General features: G+C 50.0%; 1 protein-coding gene across 1 annotated transcript; it reads right to left on the minus strand.

Moving 5' to 3' along the window:
* Positions 1-1,694: 1,694 nt before the first annotated feature.
* WFDC2 (WAP four-disulfide core domain 2) lies at positions 1,695-8,310 on the minus strand. The gene is made up of 4 exons (XM_004430554.3): positions 7,885-8,310; positions 7,167-7,310; positions 4,294-4,446; positions 1,695-1,858 (listed from the first exon to the last, which is right to left on the minus strand). The coding sequence occupies exons 1-3, from the start codon at positions 7,958-7,960 to the stop codon at positions 4,295-4,297; spliced, it is 372 nt and encodes a 123-aa protein (XP_004430611.1). The 5' UTR covers positions 7,961-8,310; the 3' UTR covers positions 1,695-1,858; position 4,294.
* Positions 8,311-12,415: the final 4,105 nt, after the last annotated feature.

The raw sequence follows: 12,415 nt of genomic DNA on the forward strand, positions 1-12,415 counted from the left end.
GCACTGAGCACCCAGGAGACTCGCTCACCTTGCATCCCCGGGGGGCTGGGTGGAGAAGCCCTTGGTTCTTGCCTGGTTCATGGCCTGAGGCAGGGACCCACAGAGGATGAGAAAGACAAGGCCAGCCGAACACCAAACCACCAAGCTTTTCTGTCTCCAATCGCACTCAAGCTGCCCTGATCTTACATTCCGAGGTGGATGGAGGAGCAGGGAAGGACATAGAGACTGTCCTGGGGGGCCAGAGTCACGGCCATTACTTACTTCCTCTCCCCCCACCTCACCCCCAAGGCCAGGCCCACACCCCAGGGATTAAAGTGAGAAATCACTAAGTGGAACAAGCATGGACTCTGTAGTCAGATGACCCAGGTTTAAATCCAGGCCTGCAAAAGGTTGGAAGCAACCTCAACAGTCATCAGTGGAAGTGTGGTTAAATAAATTTTGTACATCTAAGCAACGGAATACCACACAACCGTAGGAAAGAATGAAGACATTCTTTACACTGAGTGATCTTCAAGCTAGATTAAGTGAAAAAAGGCAAGATACAATACAATGTGTATAGTGTGCTACAATTCATGTAAAAGGTGGGGCAGATGAGAAGTTTGTATCTAAACATCCCTAGACAGATGGAGATAGATGAGAGGGTTGGAGAGGGAGACGGGTAAGAAGAAGGAGACAGAGAGAACAATATGTGTAGAAAGAAGGGAAAGAGAGGGGGGGGAGATGCATATAGAGGAACAGAGCTGGGTATTGAGACAAAGGATAGAGATGGGGAGCGGAGAGGAAGCTGGAGATATAGCTCTGAAAGAACACACAAGAAACCAACCGCATCGGTTGCCTCCATAGAGAACACCTGGGTGGCTGGTGGTGGAGGGAGGGAGTCAAGGGTGAAAGACACTTTTCATTGTATACCCTTTTGTTATCTTTTGAATTTTTTTTTTTTTTTTTTTTTTGGTGAGGAAGATTATCCCTGAGCTAACATCTGTTGCCAATCCTCCTCTTTTTGCGGAGGAAGATTGGACCTGGGCTAACACCCATGCCCACCTTCCTCCACTTTATATGTGGGATGCCTGCCCCAGCATGACTTGATGAGCAGTGTGTATGTCCGCACCCGGGATCCAAACCTGCGAACCCCGGGCCACTGAAGTGGAGCGCATGAACTTAACCACTACGCCACCAAGCCGGCCACCATTATCTTTTGAACTTTGATCCAAGTGAATATACTATTTATACAAAATAATGGTTTGACTGAAAACAACAACAAGGCAAGTGACTGGCGGAGTCCCAGTCTATAACACGGACTGCCATCAACCACTCTGAGGGTTGTTCTGCAGATCCAGGAGATCTCTCAAACGAATCTCCCAGCCCTGCGTCTGGCACACAGGACGTGCTGCTGCTGTTATCAGAACCCCCAGCAGTGAATCAGAGTGACTGGGAGCATTCCATCATCTCTCTGAGCCTCGGTTTTCTCTTCCATCACCCTGGCAGAGTAACCACCAACCTCACAGGGTTGGTGGGAGGATTTACCTGGCAAAGCGCGACCTCAGACGAGACGAGCCCTGAATCTATATTCATTGTTTCAGAGCTGGTCCCTCCCTGGACTTTGTGCCTGGATGATCTGGTCGCCCCCCACCCCATGTCACCCCAGAGTCAGGGGAGGCAGGGACAGAATGATAAGAACAGAGGCCGCAGCCACACCAGTGCTGGAAGCGGTCACTTTATTGGTTGGAAAAGGAAGCAGCTGTGGTCAGCTCAGGAGGGCGGGCAGAGGCCAGAAAGAGGGGAGGGCAGCTGGGCTGGAGCCAGACAGGGCCAGGCAGAAACTTCCACTCCCTCACTCCTCAGGCTGTGGTGGCTGGAGCTGGAGGAAGAAAATCATAATAATACCATCAACCACAATATCCAAAATACCAGACCAGAGTAACCGCAGTGTAAATTCTGGACCAAAGCCCCCCCACTCCACCATACACCTCCACACACAGCAAAGCCTCACCTTCTTGAGGCCCTGGGGCTCTGCCTGCACTTCTCTGCAGGTCCTAGACTCACCTCGTCTGTGCCAGACCATCCCCAGGACACACCTGGGTATACCATGGTCCCAACTGACCACTGTGGCCTTCCTGAGGGGCCACTTCCTTTATCTCCCTAAGAATCCCTCCGCCACCAGGAAGTTCCACCACGCTCCATTCCTTAGGTTAAGTTGAGATTAGCGGATCAAAGAAATCTTATTTATCCCATTTTATAAGCAAAATAATTGCAGCTCAGGGAGGTGAAAAGGCTAGTTAAGTGTCAGAGCTGAAATGTAAACCTGGGGCTTCCTGACTGCAAAGCCCAGCCATGCTGTTGGCACTCAAGGAGGCAAGAGATGGCTGGCACCATTGGAGAGCCCTGGGCCCTAGGAAGACCGTGGTTACCTCTCAGGCACTGAAGAGCACACCTTGAAATAGCAACCATGGTGTCTTGGGCACAGTCTCTGCTCTCTCTGGCCTCAGTCTTCTCATCTGTGCAATACTGGCTTCCAGGAGTGACCTGCCAGGCCCTTGGCCTAGAGCTTGTCAAGGGTGTGCACGATCAACAATGAGATTCAACCACAGGCCACTTCCAGGTTCTTGCTCCTTCTGTTCCCTCTGCCTGAAACAGTCTCCCCATTGTATTCCACCAGACCACCGACCCTTCACACATCCTTTAGGACTGGCTGAGGGTCACCCCTCTGAGAAGCCTTCCCCGACCACACCTGCTCCCTCCACCCCCCACCCCTGCCTGGGCAAGGTTTTCCTCCTCTCTGTTCCCACAACACCTAGCCCTTCCCTCCACTGCAGCACTGACTACAGCCATTGGGAGTGTCCGTCCGTCCATCTGCCTCAGGCTGCAAGCTCTGTGAGGGAGGGCAGTGGTCACCTTCTGTCCCAGCACCTGGCGCAGAGCTGGCGGCACAGTGCTGGACCCCCCAACGGGCCGACTGAGCATGTGCTTTGGGTGTTGTATTCCTTTACTTCCTTACATTTACTTTAGGACTCAGTATTGTTTTATTGTTAGTTATAGATGGAGGAGGAGAGGCTCTACAATCCTTTCCTCTCAGTGTCAGAGCCACTAGAGGTGGCCGAGGGTAGCCCTGGCCTGCCACAGGGTAAGTGCTCATCACACTTCAAACATGGGTTTGAGGATTCAAACTTGACTGATCTCTACCATGTTTGCCCTGAAAAGCCAAGCTTTTCGGCGAAAGTAAAGATCAACTCTTCTGCCTCCCACTGGCCATGCAAAGAGCCCTCTCCCTCCCCAGCCCTTCCAGCCACTGTCCCGGCTCCCAGGACACAGCTGCTCTTCTCCAGCTGCTGACTTTTTAAGCGCGTGTTAAGGAAACAAAGGAGTAAATCTTCTCTTTCGGTCACAGCCCAATTCATCAGCAAATATTGTCCCATCTACCTTCATATATGTCCCGAACCCAGCCACTTATCTCCCCTGGTCTGTCATCTCCCACCTGGTCTCTTGCAGGAGCCTCGTAGCTGGTCTCCCTGCTTCTGCTGGCTGGCCTCTACAGTCTATTCTCCACCTAGTGGCCAGAGCAATACTTTTCAATGCGAAGTCAGAGTATGTCTGTTTCCAAGGACACAGCATCTCCAGGTGAAGACCAAAGTCCTTCCAGTGGCCTATCAGGACCCTCACGAGCTGCTCCACTCACCCCTTACTCTCTGACCCTCTCCAACCCTCTCCTCTCACACACTCTCCTTGCTCACCCAGCTCCGGCCTTCTAGCCTCTTCTGAAATGCACCAGGGAATCTCCTGCTTTTGCACCTGCTGCTCCCTCTGCCTGTAACACTGTCCCCAGACATCCTCATGGCTGCCTCCGTCATTGCCATCAAGGCTTTTTTCAAATGCTGCCTTCTTGGTGGGGCGTTCACTGACTGCCCCATTGAAAATTACAACACTGCTCCCTGCCCGTCCCACCCCTACCCCAGTACTCCTCATCCCGCTTCTGTTCTCTTTGTCTCCGTGGCACCTGTCTCCCTCTAACATTCCACAGAATATACTTGCTTATTTATTTTGTTTATTGTCCGCTAGCACATAAACCCCATCAGGGAGACAATTTTGTCTGATCTGTTCACTCACGGAGTATCCCCAGCACCTAGAGCAGTGCACGGTACATGCTAGATGCTCAATAAATATTTGTTGAGTGGATGAAAGTAAATAAGTGGGCAGATAAGTCACCAGCGGTATGTTCGCCCAAGTCCTCCTTTTCAGCCTCCTGCAGGTGTCATCACATCCGGGCATCCATGCACTTCCTTCCCCACCCCCACTTACCTCAGAGGATGGGTGTGACGCAGGACACCTTCCCACAACCATTGTGGCAGCATTTCATCTTGTCAGGACACTGGCTGTCCACCTGGCACTGGTCTAGGCAGAGGCCGAGCTGGGGGAAGTCAGAGTCCACCTGTGGGCAGGAGCCTTGCTTTTCTGGGTAGAAAAAGGAGTAAGGCGAAATGAGCAGAGGGGACACAGGGAGATGCACACTTAGCGACAGCACATAGAGCTGCCTGCCTGAGTTGATCTCTGGGGGCCCAGGAAGATCACCTGCAAACCCTCCTCCTTGTGTTCTCTCCATCATTGGTTTTGGAATCCTAGGACCTCAGTTTGAGTCCCAGCTCTGCCTTTTCCTAACTTCAGGGCCGAGGGCCAGAAATGTCCCAGAGCCCCAGTGTCTTTACGTGTCACATGGGATCAGTGCTACCCACATCATGGGGTCGTTGTGAAAGCAATGGAGACAATACACATATATTACTTCTTCCTGAAGACCCAAACCACGTTGCAATAATAATAATGAGTAATTATAACAGTTAACATTTCCTTAGCTCCTTCTATGTGCCAGGCATTAGTCTAAGCATTTGACATATATTAACTCATCTAATCCTCACAATAATCCTAAAAGGGGGAGAGAGAGGTACTGTTAATATTTCCTCATGTTATAGATGAGGAAACTGAGGCACCAAGAAGTCAATAATTTGCCTAAGGTCACACAGGGTAGAGGCAGGATTTAAAACCCAGGAAGAACTTCAGAGTCTGTGTACCACACACTATGCTGCTTTGTAAACCATAAATTGCAGCGTGCATGTGAGGGGTTACACACCCTCAATCTCTTCACTCACTCCCATACACTCACTCCCAGTTACATACATGCAGCACTATGGACCCCCATACACACTCACTCATCCACGCACAGACAAGCATTCTTCCACTAACACCCACACACATATACACACACGCCATGCTCTACTTCCTGGGTCAAGGAGAAGAGAGCTGGGCTCACTTCCCAGAAGCGCCAGGAGCAAGCCCAGAGAGATATCAAACACAGGCACAGACCGGGAGATTTGCTGGCGAGGACAGGAGTGGCTGACTTGCTAGCACAAAGAAACCCATTCCCTTGAAAAGGGCAGGAGCTCTCGAGACCAGGCTGCCCCAGGACAAAGGGAATCAGGGGCAGTTTACTGACAAAACAAGCCACTGTGGAATCTGTAGGAACAGAAAGCAGATCGGTGGTTGCCTGGGGCCGGGTGGAGGGAGGACTGACCTCAGAAGGGAATGAGGGAACTTTTGGGGGTGACAGAAATGTTCTACATCTGGATTATGGTGATATTTACAAGGATGTAGACATCTATCAAAACCACCAAACTGTATACTTAAAATAGGTGCGTTTTCTTGTATGTAAATTACACCTCAGTAAAGTGTGATAAAAAATTTAAGTTAAAAAAAAAACAAGCCACTGTGTATAGCATTATCTACTCACTACTACGACATTTTCCATGTTATTTCATTTAGCCCTCACGTCAATCCTATAAAGTTTGTGATTATCATTCCCATTTTGCTGACGAGAAAGCAGAGGCTCAGAGAGGTAAAGCGACTCGCTCAGGATCACGCAGCTAGCAGGTGTCAGAACTAAGATTTTAGTTCAGGGGGCCATCTGGCCCTGTCTCTTTTCCTGCCTCAGTCTGCCCGTCTGAGACAAGGGAACAGCAAAGCCTCTGCCTAACAGCAGAGACTCCTTTTGTCCCTCCACCTCTCTCATCTGTCTGTCTGTCTCTTGCTTTCTCTCCCAATCTTCATCCCTCCTTCTGCTCCTCCTCTCTCTGGTCCGGATTAGAGGCCTCCAGACCCAGAAGCTGCCCTGAGGGGCCAGTCCTCCCTCCACATGCCACCTCCCTGCTCATAAGTGTCTGAGGTCTCTACAAGCCTTCCAGCCGCTGCTGGCACCAACAAAGAGGGAACATCACAGGGGCTGTGTTCTGGATAAAGACCAGTAGTCACAACATCTTAGTACCCCCAGGTACCCTTGGTGCCTGCCTCTAGTCCTCAGTTTGCCCCTCTGAAAAATGAGAAGCTTGGGTTCCATGCTGTTTAAGATCACCTCCTGCTCTGACAGCAGTCCCCATAACCTGCCGGAGAGACTTGAGCTCTAACAAGCAGGTTTTATGGAGCACCCAAGCTTTCTCACACATTCTCTCTCTCACTCACTCCTGAGTGGAAGAGATCGTTTTAAAGATGAGGACGGGGAAGGGGTGCTTAGGGAGGAGTCCTGAGTTTCTCCAAACCATTCAGGCAAAAGTTAAACCCCCTCCTTATGACTCCCCCCTGAGCCACCGGCGAGCGGTGTGACCTTGGACCTTTCTCTCTCCCTCGCTCGCTTCCACATCTTTAAGATGGGCAGGGCGCTCTCTTAAATGTATAAAACCTCTTTCCGCCTAGACAGAGGAATCTGGGGAGTCTTGCCAAGTCAGGCACCCAAGTCCTTCCCCCAGGGCTGGGGGAGGCCCCAGGGGAGGGACTCCAAGAGGGATGAGCCCCCCGGCCCACTCGCCAGCCAGAGGAAACTGTGAACCAAGTCCCCTGAACCTCCCAGAACAACGTTCCAGCTGTTCTGTGACCGGAAGCCGGTCACGCACCAGAGAATCGAATCCAGCTGGGGGGAGGGGGGCCTCCCTCTCCCCGCTGCGCGTCAGCTACGCCTTTGTCTCCACCCGGCCTTGCGAGGGAGAGCCCGGGCGGATCTGGTTCCATCCGCCTCGACTTGGCCGGGGGTCGGTGGGTGGAGGAGCGCCCCGCTTCCCGGAACCCGGGCGCTCCCGCCTCCTCCCGGCCCACTGCCGCCCCGCCCACCCCCGCACGGCTCGCCCGGGGGTTACCATTGGGCAGGTGGCAGACGCTGGAGCAGCCGGCCCGGCAGCACTTGAGGTTGTCAGCGCATTCTCCATCCGAGAGGCACTCCTGCTTACAGCTGGGGTCCGCCTCTAGCTCGGGGCACACGCCCCTTTTCTCTGCGCCTGTGCCTGCGAGGGGCAGCAGGGGGACGGTCAGTCAGGGACCGGAGCCCCAGTCCCAGAGGATGCCCTCCTCCCGCTCCGAGGGTCCCAAATCTCAAGCTCCCGAGGAATTCTCAGTCTCTGGACCTAGGCGCCCAGCTTAAAGCCTTCAAAGGGCCCCACCTCCAGGCCAGGGGTCCCCGGCACTTGGGAGTACAGGAGTTACCTAGCCCTTGGCCTCAGAGCCCTCAATCCTTAGGGAACCCTCGCCTGGCTGAGCATCCTGGAGTTTCGGGTGTCTAGGCAGAGTTCCCCCTCCGGCCACCGAGTCTCCACCTCCAGCACAGAGCCTGTCACCCAAATTTCATTCTTCAGTGGTCTCCCCACCTCCAGAACATTGGACCCCACACCTTAAGCTCCACGTCACCACCCTCAGGCACCAGGGATCCCCAAATTTTAGTCTTCAGGGTCTCCCCACTTCTGCCCCAGGAATCCCCACTTCTCCAGCCCCCAGAGAGGCTACGTACGCCTCTGCCCGGCCCTGTCCTGGCGCTCCTGGCTCGGCCCCTCTGGGCGACGGGCCTCTCCCCGCCCCACTCACCTGTGACCGCGGGGAGGCCGAGCAGCAGCAGGCCAAGGAGGAGGGCGGCGAGAGGACGGAGGTGGCAGACAGGCATGGTGCTGAGTTGGGGCGGGGTGCAGGTGTGAGCAGCCACCCGGATGGGGGGATTTAACGGCGCTCGGGGGGCGTGGGGTAAGGGCGGGGCCGAGCCCGCGGGGGGAGAGGGCTCAGAGGGCACCGCGGGGGGGCTGCCACCTCAGGCCATTTCACAATCCCCCGGGATCAGGTGTCACTCTTGGCCCCAGTGGGAACCAGGAACATATGCAGCTTCCAGGCCCAGCACAACTCAATCAGCTGCTCAACCAGCTGCAGCCGGCAGACCCTTTTCCCCTCCTCCTTCTCCTCCTCCCTCCTGGGGCCTGAGGGCCGGGCAGCAGGAGGCAAGGGCTAGGCCCAGAACTCCTGGGTTCCCATTCTAAGACTCTGGGGTCTCCTGGTAATGCCCAGGGTCGGGGGAGGGAGAGGGAAAGGGCAGGGCCCACAGGGAGGCAATCTAGCCTGGGAATTAAGTGGTTGGATTTGGGGTCAGCCAGATCAGAGTACAGATCCCTCCTTAGGGATTAGTGATGGAGGTCTAGTGTAATGATACAGAGCACACAGTAGGGGCTGCAGAAAAAGCAGTTGTGGGGGCCGGCCCCATGGCGTAGGGGTTAAGTGTGCGCGTTCTGCTGCTGACTGGGGTTCAGATTCTGGGATCCTGGGTGCCCACAGATGCACCACTTGTCAAGCCATGCTGTGGCAGCGTCCCGTATAAAGTGGAGGAAGATGGGCACGGATGTTAGCCCAGGGCCAGTCATCCTCAGCAAAAAAGAGGAAGATTGGCGTGGATGTTAGCTCAGGGCTGATCTTCCTCACAAAAAAACAAAAAAGAAAAAGAAAAAGCAGTTGTTATCAATAAATGGAACCCATTTGACACAAGAAATGAGGCCCATGAAGGTGAAAGACCTATTAACAGTCTTGAGCCATTTTGGGTGTGTGTTTCTCTCTCCCTCTCTTTTCCATCCCAAAACTATATCAGGGCTAACTGTATGCCAGACTTTGTGTATATCCTCTTATGAGTCTCATGAATCATCCCAGCAAACCTGTGAATGGAGAGGTATTATTATAATCAGCTATACATGACAGATGAACTGGATGCTCAAAGGGTTAGATCCTTCTCCCCGAGGTCCCAAGCAAAGCTGTAGAGACAAGGTTTTGAACCCAGGTCTCCTTCCCTCCAAGCCCCTGTTTTTTCCATTCCATCATAGACAATCACTAGATGACTACCACGTGACATACATAAGACAAGACAATTGCTGTAGAAAAAGTCATTAAAGGAGCCCTCCTGCACTGGCCTTGGGGTGACAGGGTCTGGGTGTGACTCCCACCTCCACCACTTCCCAGCTGAGGGACTGTAACCACGGGCCCTCCAGGACCAGTTCAACTGAGCGTATCTTATCAACAGAGTAATTAAGAGTGGTTTTTCAGGAAATGTTGAGACTTGTTCAGTTCAGACCAGTTGAGACTACCAACCCATCAACTGGGCCTGCACAAATGCCCTATAAGTGATCTTTTTGAAGTCAAAGGGCTGGAAACTCCCCTCTCAGATCATATTAACACCACCATTTTGTGAACATGTGTCCCATGAAGAGCCATGAAACCTGACTACACTTGTGCAGATCATCAATTACCTCACTTCTCCTAGTCGCAATCATCTACCTCCTGCCCTTCATCCCATAAATTTTGCCCCAAGTCCTGGATCAGGGAGGCAGATCTGAGAGCATATGCCCCGTCTCCTTGCAGATCAATCCATCAATAAAGCTTTTTTCTTTTCCCAAAAGCTGATGCTGTAATAATTGGCTTTTTTAATGTGCGTCAGGCAAAAGAACCCCAATTTTATGTGGTAACAATTTTGGCGACCACAAAGGGACTAGCCGCCAGCGGGGTAAGGGGCTTTTCACTGACCCTAAGTGGCAGCCTAGACAATTTTGTCTGGAGGCTCAGCTGATTGGATTCCCATTTCTTGCCATGGTGCCTCAGGCCCCCTTTTTCCCTTTGAGAGATGAAATAGCTCCAGGATCAGACGTCTTTTGGGTGAATGACCTCGTTAAAACACGCCTGTGCCTAAATTGTCTAATAATCTCTTCAGGATTGTGGGTTAGCGTCCTCCACAGGGGAGATTTTTGCTGGGTTAAAGTCCCAAGGCTAGAGTGTGGGTTCAAGTCCCACTCCAAGGGAGACAATATAAAAGGGTTACAGCTGCTGGGGTACTCAAAGGATCGGGTTAGAGTCTCAAACTCTGGGGTAGGATCCCAGAGTACCCTGACTTAGAGTCCCAGAGTATTGGATTTCTGTGTCTGTTCATGTTTGTCTACGTCTGACCATTTTATTTGTTAAAATTGGCTGTTTGGGGGGCTGGCTCAGTGGCATAGTGGTTAAGTTCGTGCACTCCACTTCGGCAGCCCGGGGTTCACAGGTTTGGATCCTGGCTGCAGACCTATGCACTGCTTACCAAGCCATGCTGTGGCAGGCATCCCACATAAAATAGAGGAGGATGGGCATGGATGTTAGCCCAGGTCCAATCTTCCTCAGCAAAAAGAGGAGGATTAGCAATGGATGTTAGCTCAGGGCTGGTCTTCCGCACCAAAAAACAAAACACAAAACAAACAAAAATTGGCTGTTTGGGGACTGAGTTTCTCAGTGACTGTAACAAACTCTTTTTAGAAATTACCTTGTTTGTTGCAGCCAGCTTGGGAAAAGCCCCCTAAAATGGGGATAACTGTAAATAACTGGCAAGATAACCCAGGATAATTTAAAATTACAGTGGCCACTTTGAGCTCTTTTCCAGCATCCAAACCAAGGAAAAAAGAAAATCTTTAATCTTTAAAGAGTCAAATGCTCCCCCTTCTGGCACAATTGTTCAAAACCTAAAGGTTCCAGAAGCTGTAAATATTTACAAAGAACTGCAAAATCTTACCAAGCTCGTTTCATGTTCTGAGGGCTTGGCTTGATAATCGTCAGGTTGGGGGGTCCCGAAAATACAGCTGGACAAAAATACATTTGCACCCAATTTTGCGGTCGGAAGTGGTTGGACAGAAATGCGAGTTGCACTCCCTTTTGTGGCTAAGGGTCCTACCAAACTGCCATCAGCCTCAGGGGAATTACATTGGCTATTAGAAGGAACATTGCAATTAGATAAGATCATTTAAAAGTGTACTTAAAAGCAAAGATTTCAAAATTCCAAAGTAACCTTATTGAAAGTTTTATTGCAAAGAGAAAAAATTAAGTTATAAAAGATACTAAAAGAAAAGCCTATTAGGCCACGGCTTTACGGACATCTCATAACCTACCTTTGAAGGAGGGCCCAAAATGAGCCCATCCCAGGGTTAATGAGACTCAGAGATTTTCTGGAAAACTGCTATAGTAAAGATTACTGGAATTGTTCAATACTGCCAGGTATAATTGCTGCTCATCCTGGCTGCAACCTGACAAGATATTTGAAAGGATTTAGCAACTTACTATCAGAAATTCATCCAAACTGGAAGCTGATATTCAGATCTTGATAGGAATTTTCTTTCCAGCCTTTCTTCCCTAAGGTAAAATAAAACTAAGCACCCAGAGGGACAGAAGCAAATTAGGGATGACGTAGTTGGACAGGTAGATCAATCTATAATGTCATTTAAGTTACAACCCAATTTCTGAGGAATTAAGAGCAGCTGTCCTTAAAAAATACTTGCAAAACTGGAAATGCAGCTCTAGAGGCTAGTTCAGATTTCACCATTTCCTTTATCTCAAAAAGCTTGTAACCTCTCCAGGAACTGTTATCTAGCCCATCACCAATTTCTAAGACTGAAGGAAAAAAGGAAAGAAAAACGACCATAAGAGCACCCTCACCCAAAATCTAGCATCTTGAGTGTCTTCTCCATGAATATTAGTAGAAAAAGCTTAAAACAAAATTTGGATTCAATTATTCTTTTATAACTAATGAGCCTTATATTACTGTATCCGATTCATGGCAGTAATTTTAAAACAATAGCTGTGGAGTCTGTATGTGTGTGTCTCTATATTTACATTACATATATATGAGTGTGATATTTTTTTTAACCTCCAGATGGTATAATTTCAAAAAGAGCTCTATTTAATTGGCTTAAAGTAAGGGCTTATATAAACGTAATAGAAACTAACCCAAATGTTTTTCAACCTAACATGATATAAAATAATCTTTGGTAAATGAAAGCTTATTTAAGTTTGTTGGTTGGATTGAAATAGGCCTGTCCTCAGAGTTATTAACATTGGATATGATGCAGACATGCAGCCTTTATTCTATGTTTATTGGTCAAATAAGTTCATATTATCTCTGTTACAAAACTGGTTAGTTAAAACAATAACTTAAAATGATAGCTAATTTTGCCTAATGTCTCATGAAGTTTTGTAGGCAATCTAAATAATTATTGGGAACAAGTAAACTAATTAGATGTGAAAAAGATAAAAATGTTGGGTGAACTTTTTAACAATAATTATGTGTCATGGT

Source organism: Ceratotherium simum, chromosome 21 (genome assembly GCF_057802395.1).
Source record: "Ceratotherium simum simum isolate JZ-2026a chromosome 21, ASM5780239v1, whole genome shotgun sequence".
Lineage (NCBI taxonomy): Eukaryota > Metazoa > Chordata > Mammalia > Perissodactyla > Rhinocerotidae > Ceratotherium > Ceratotherium simum.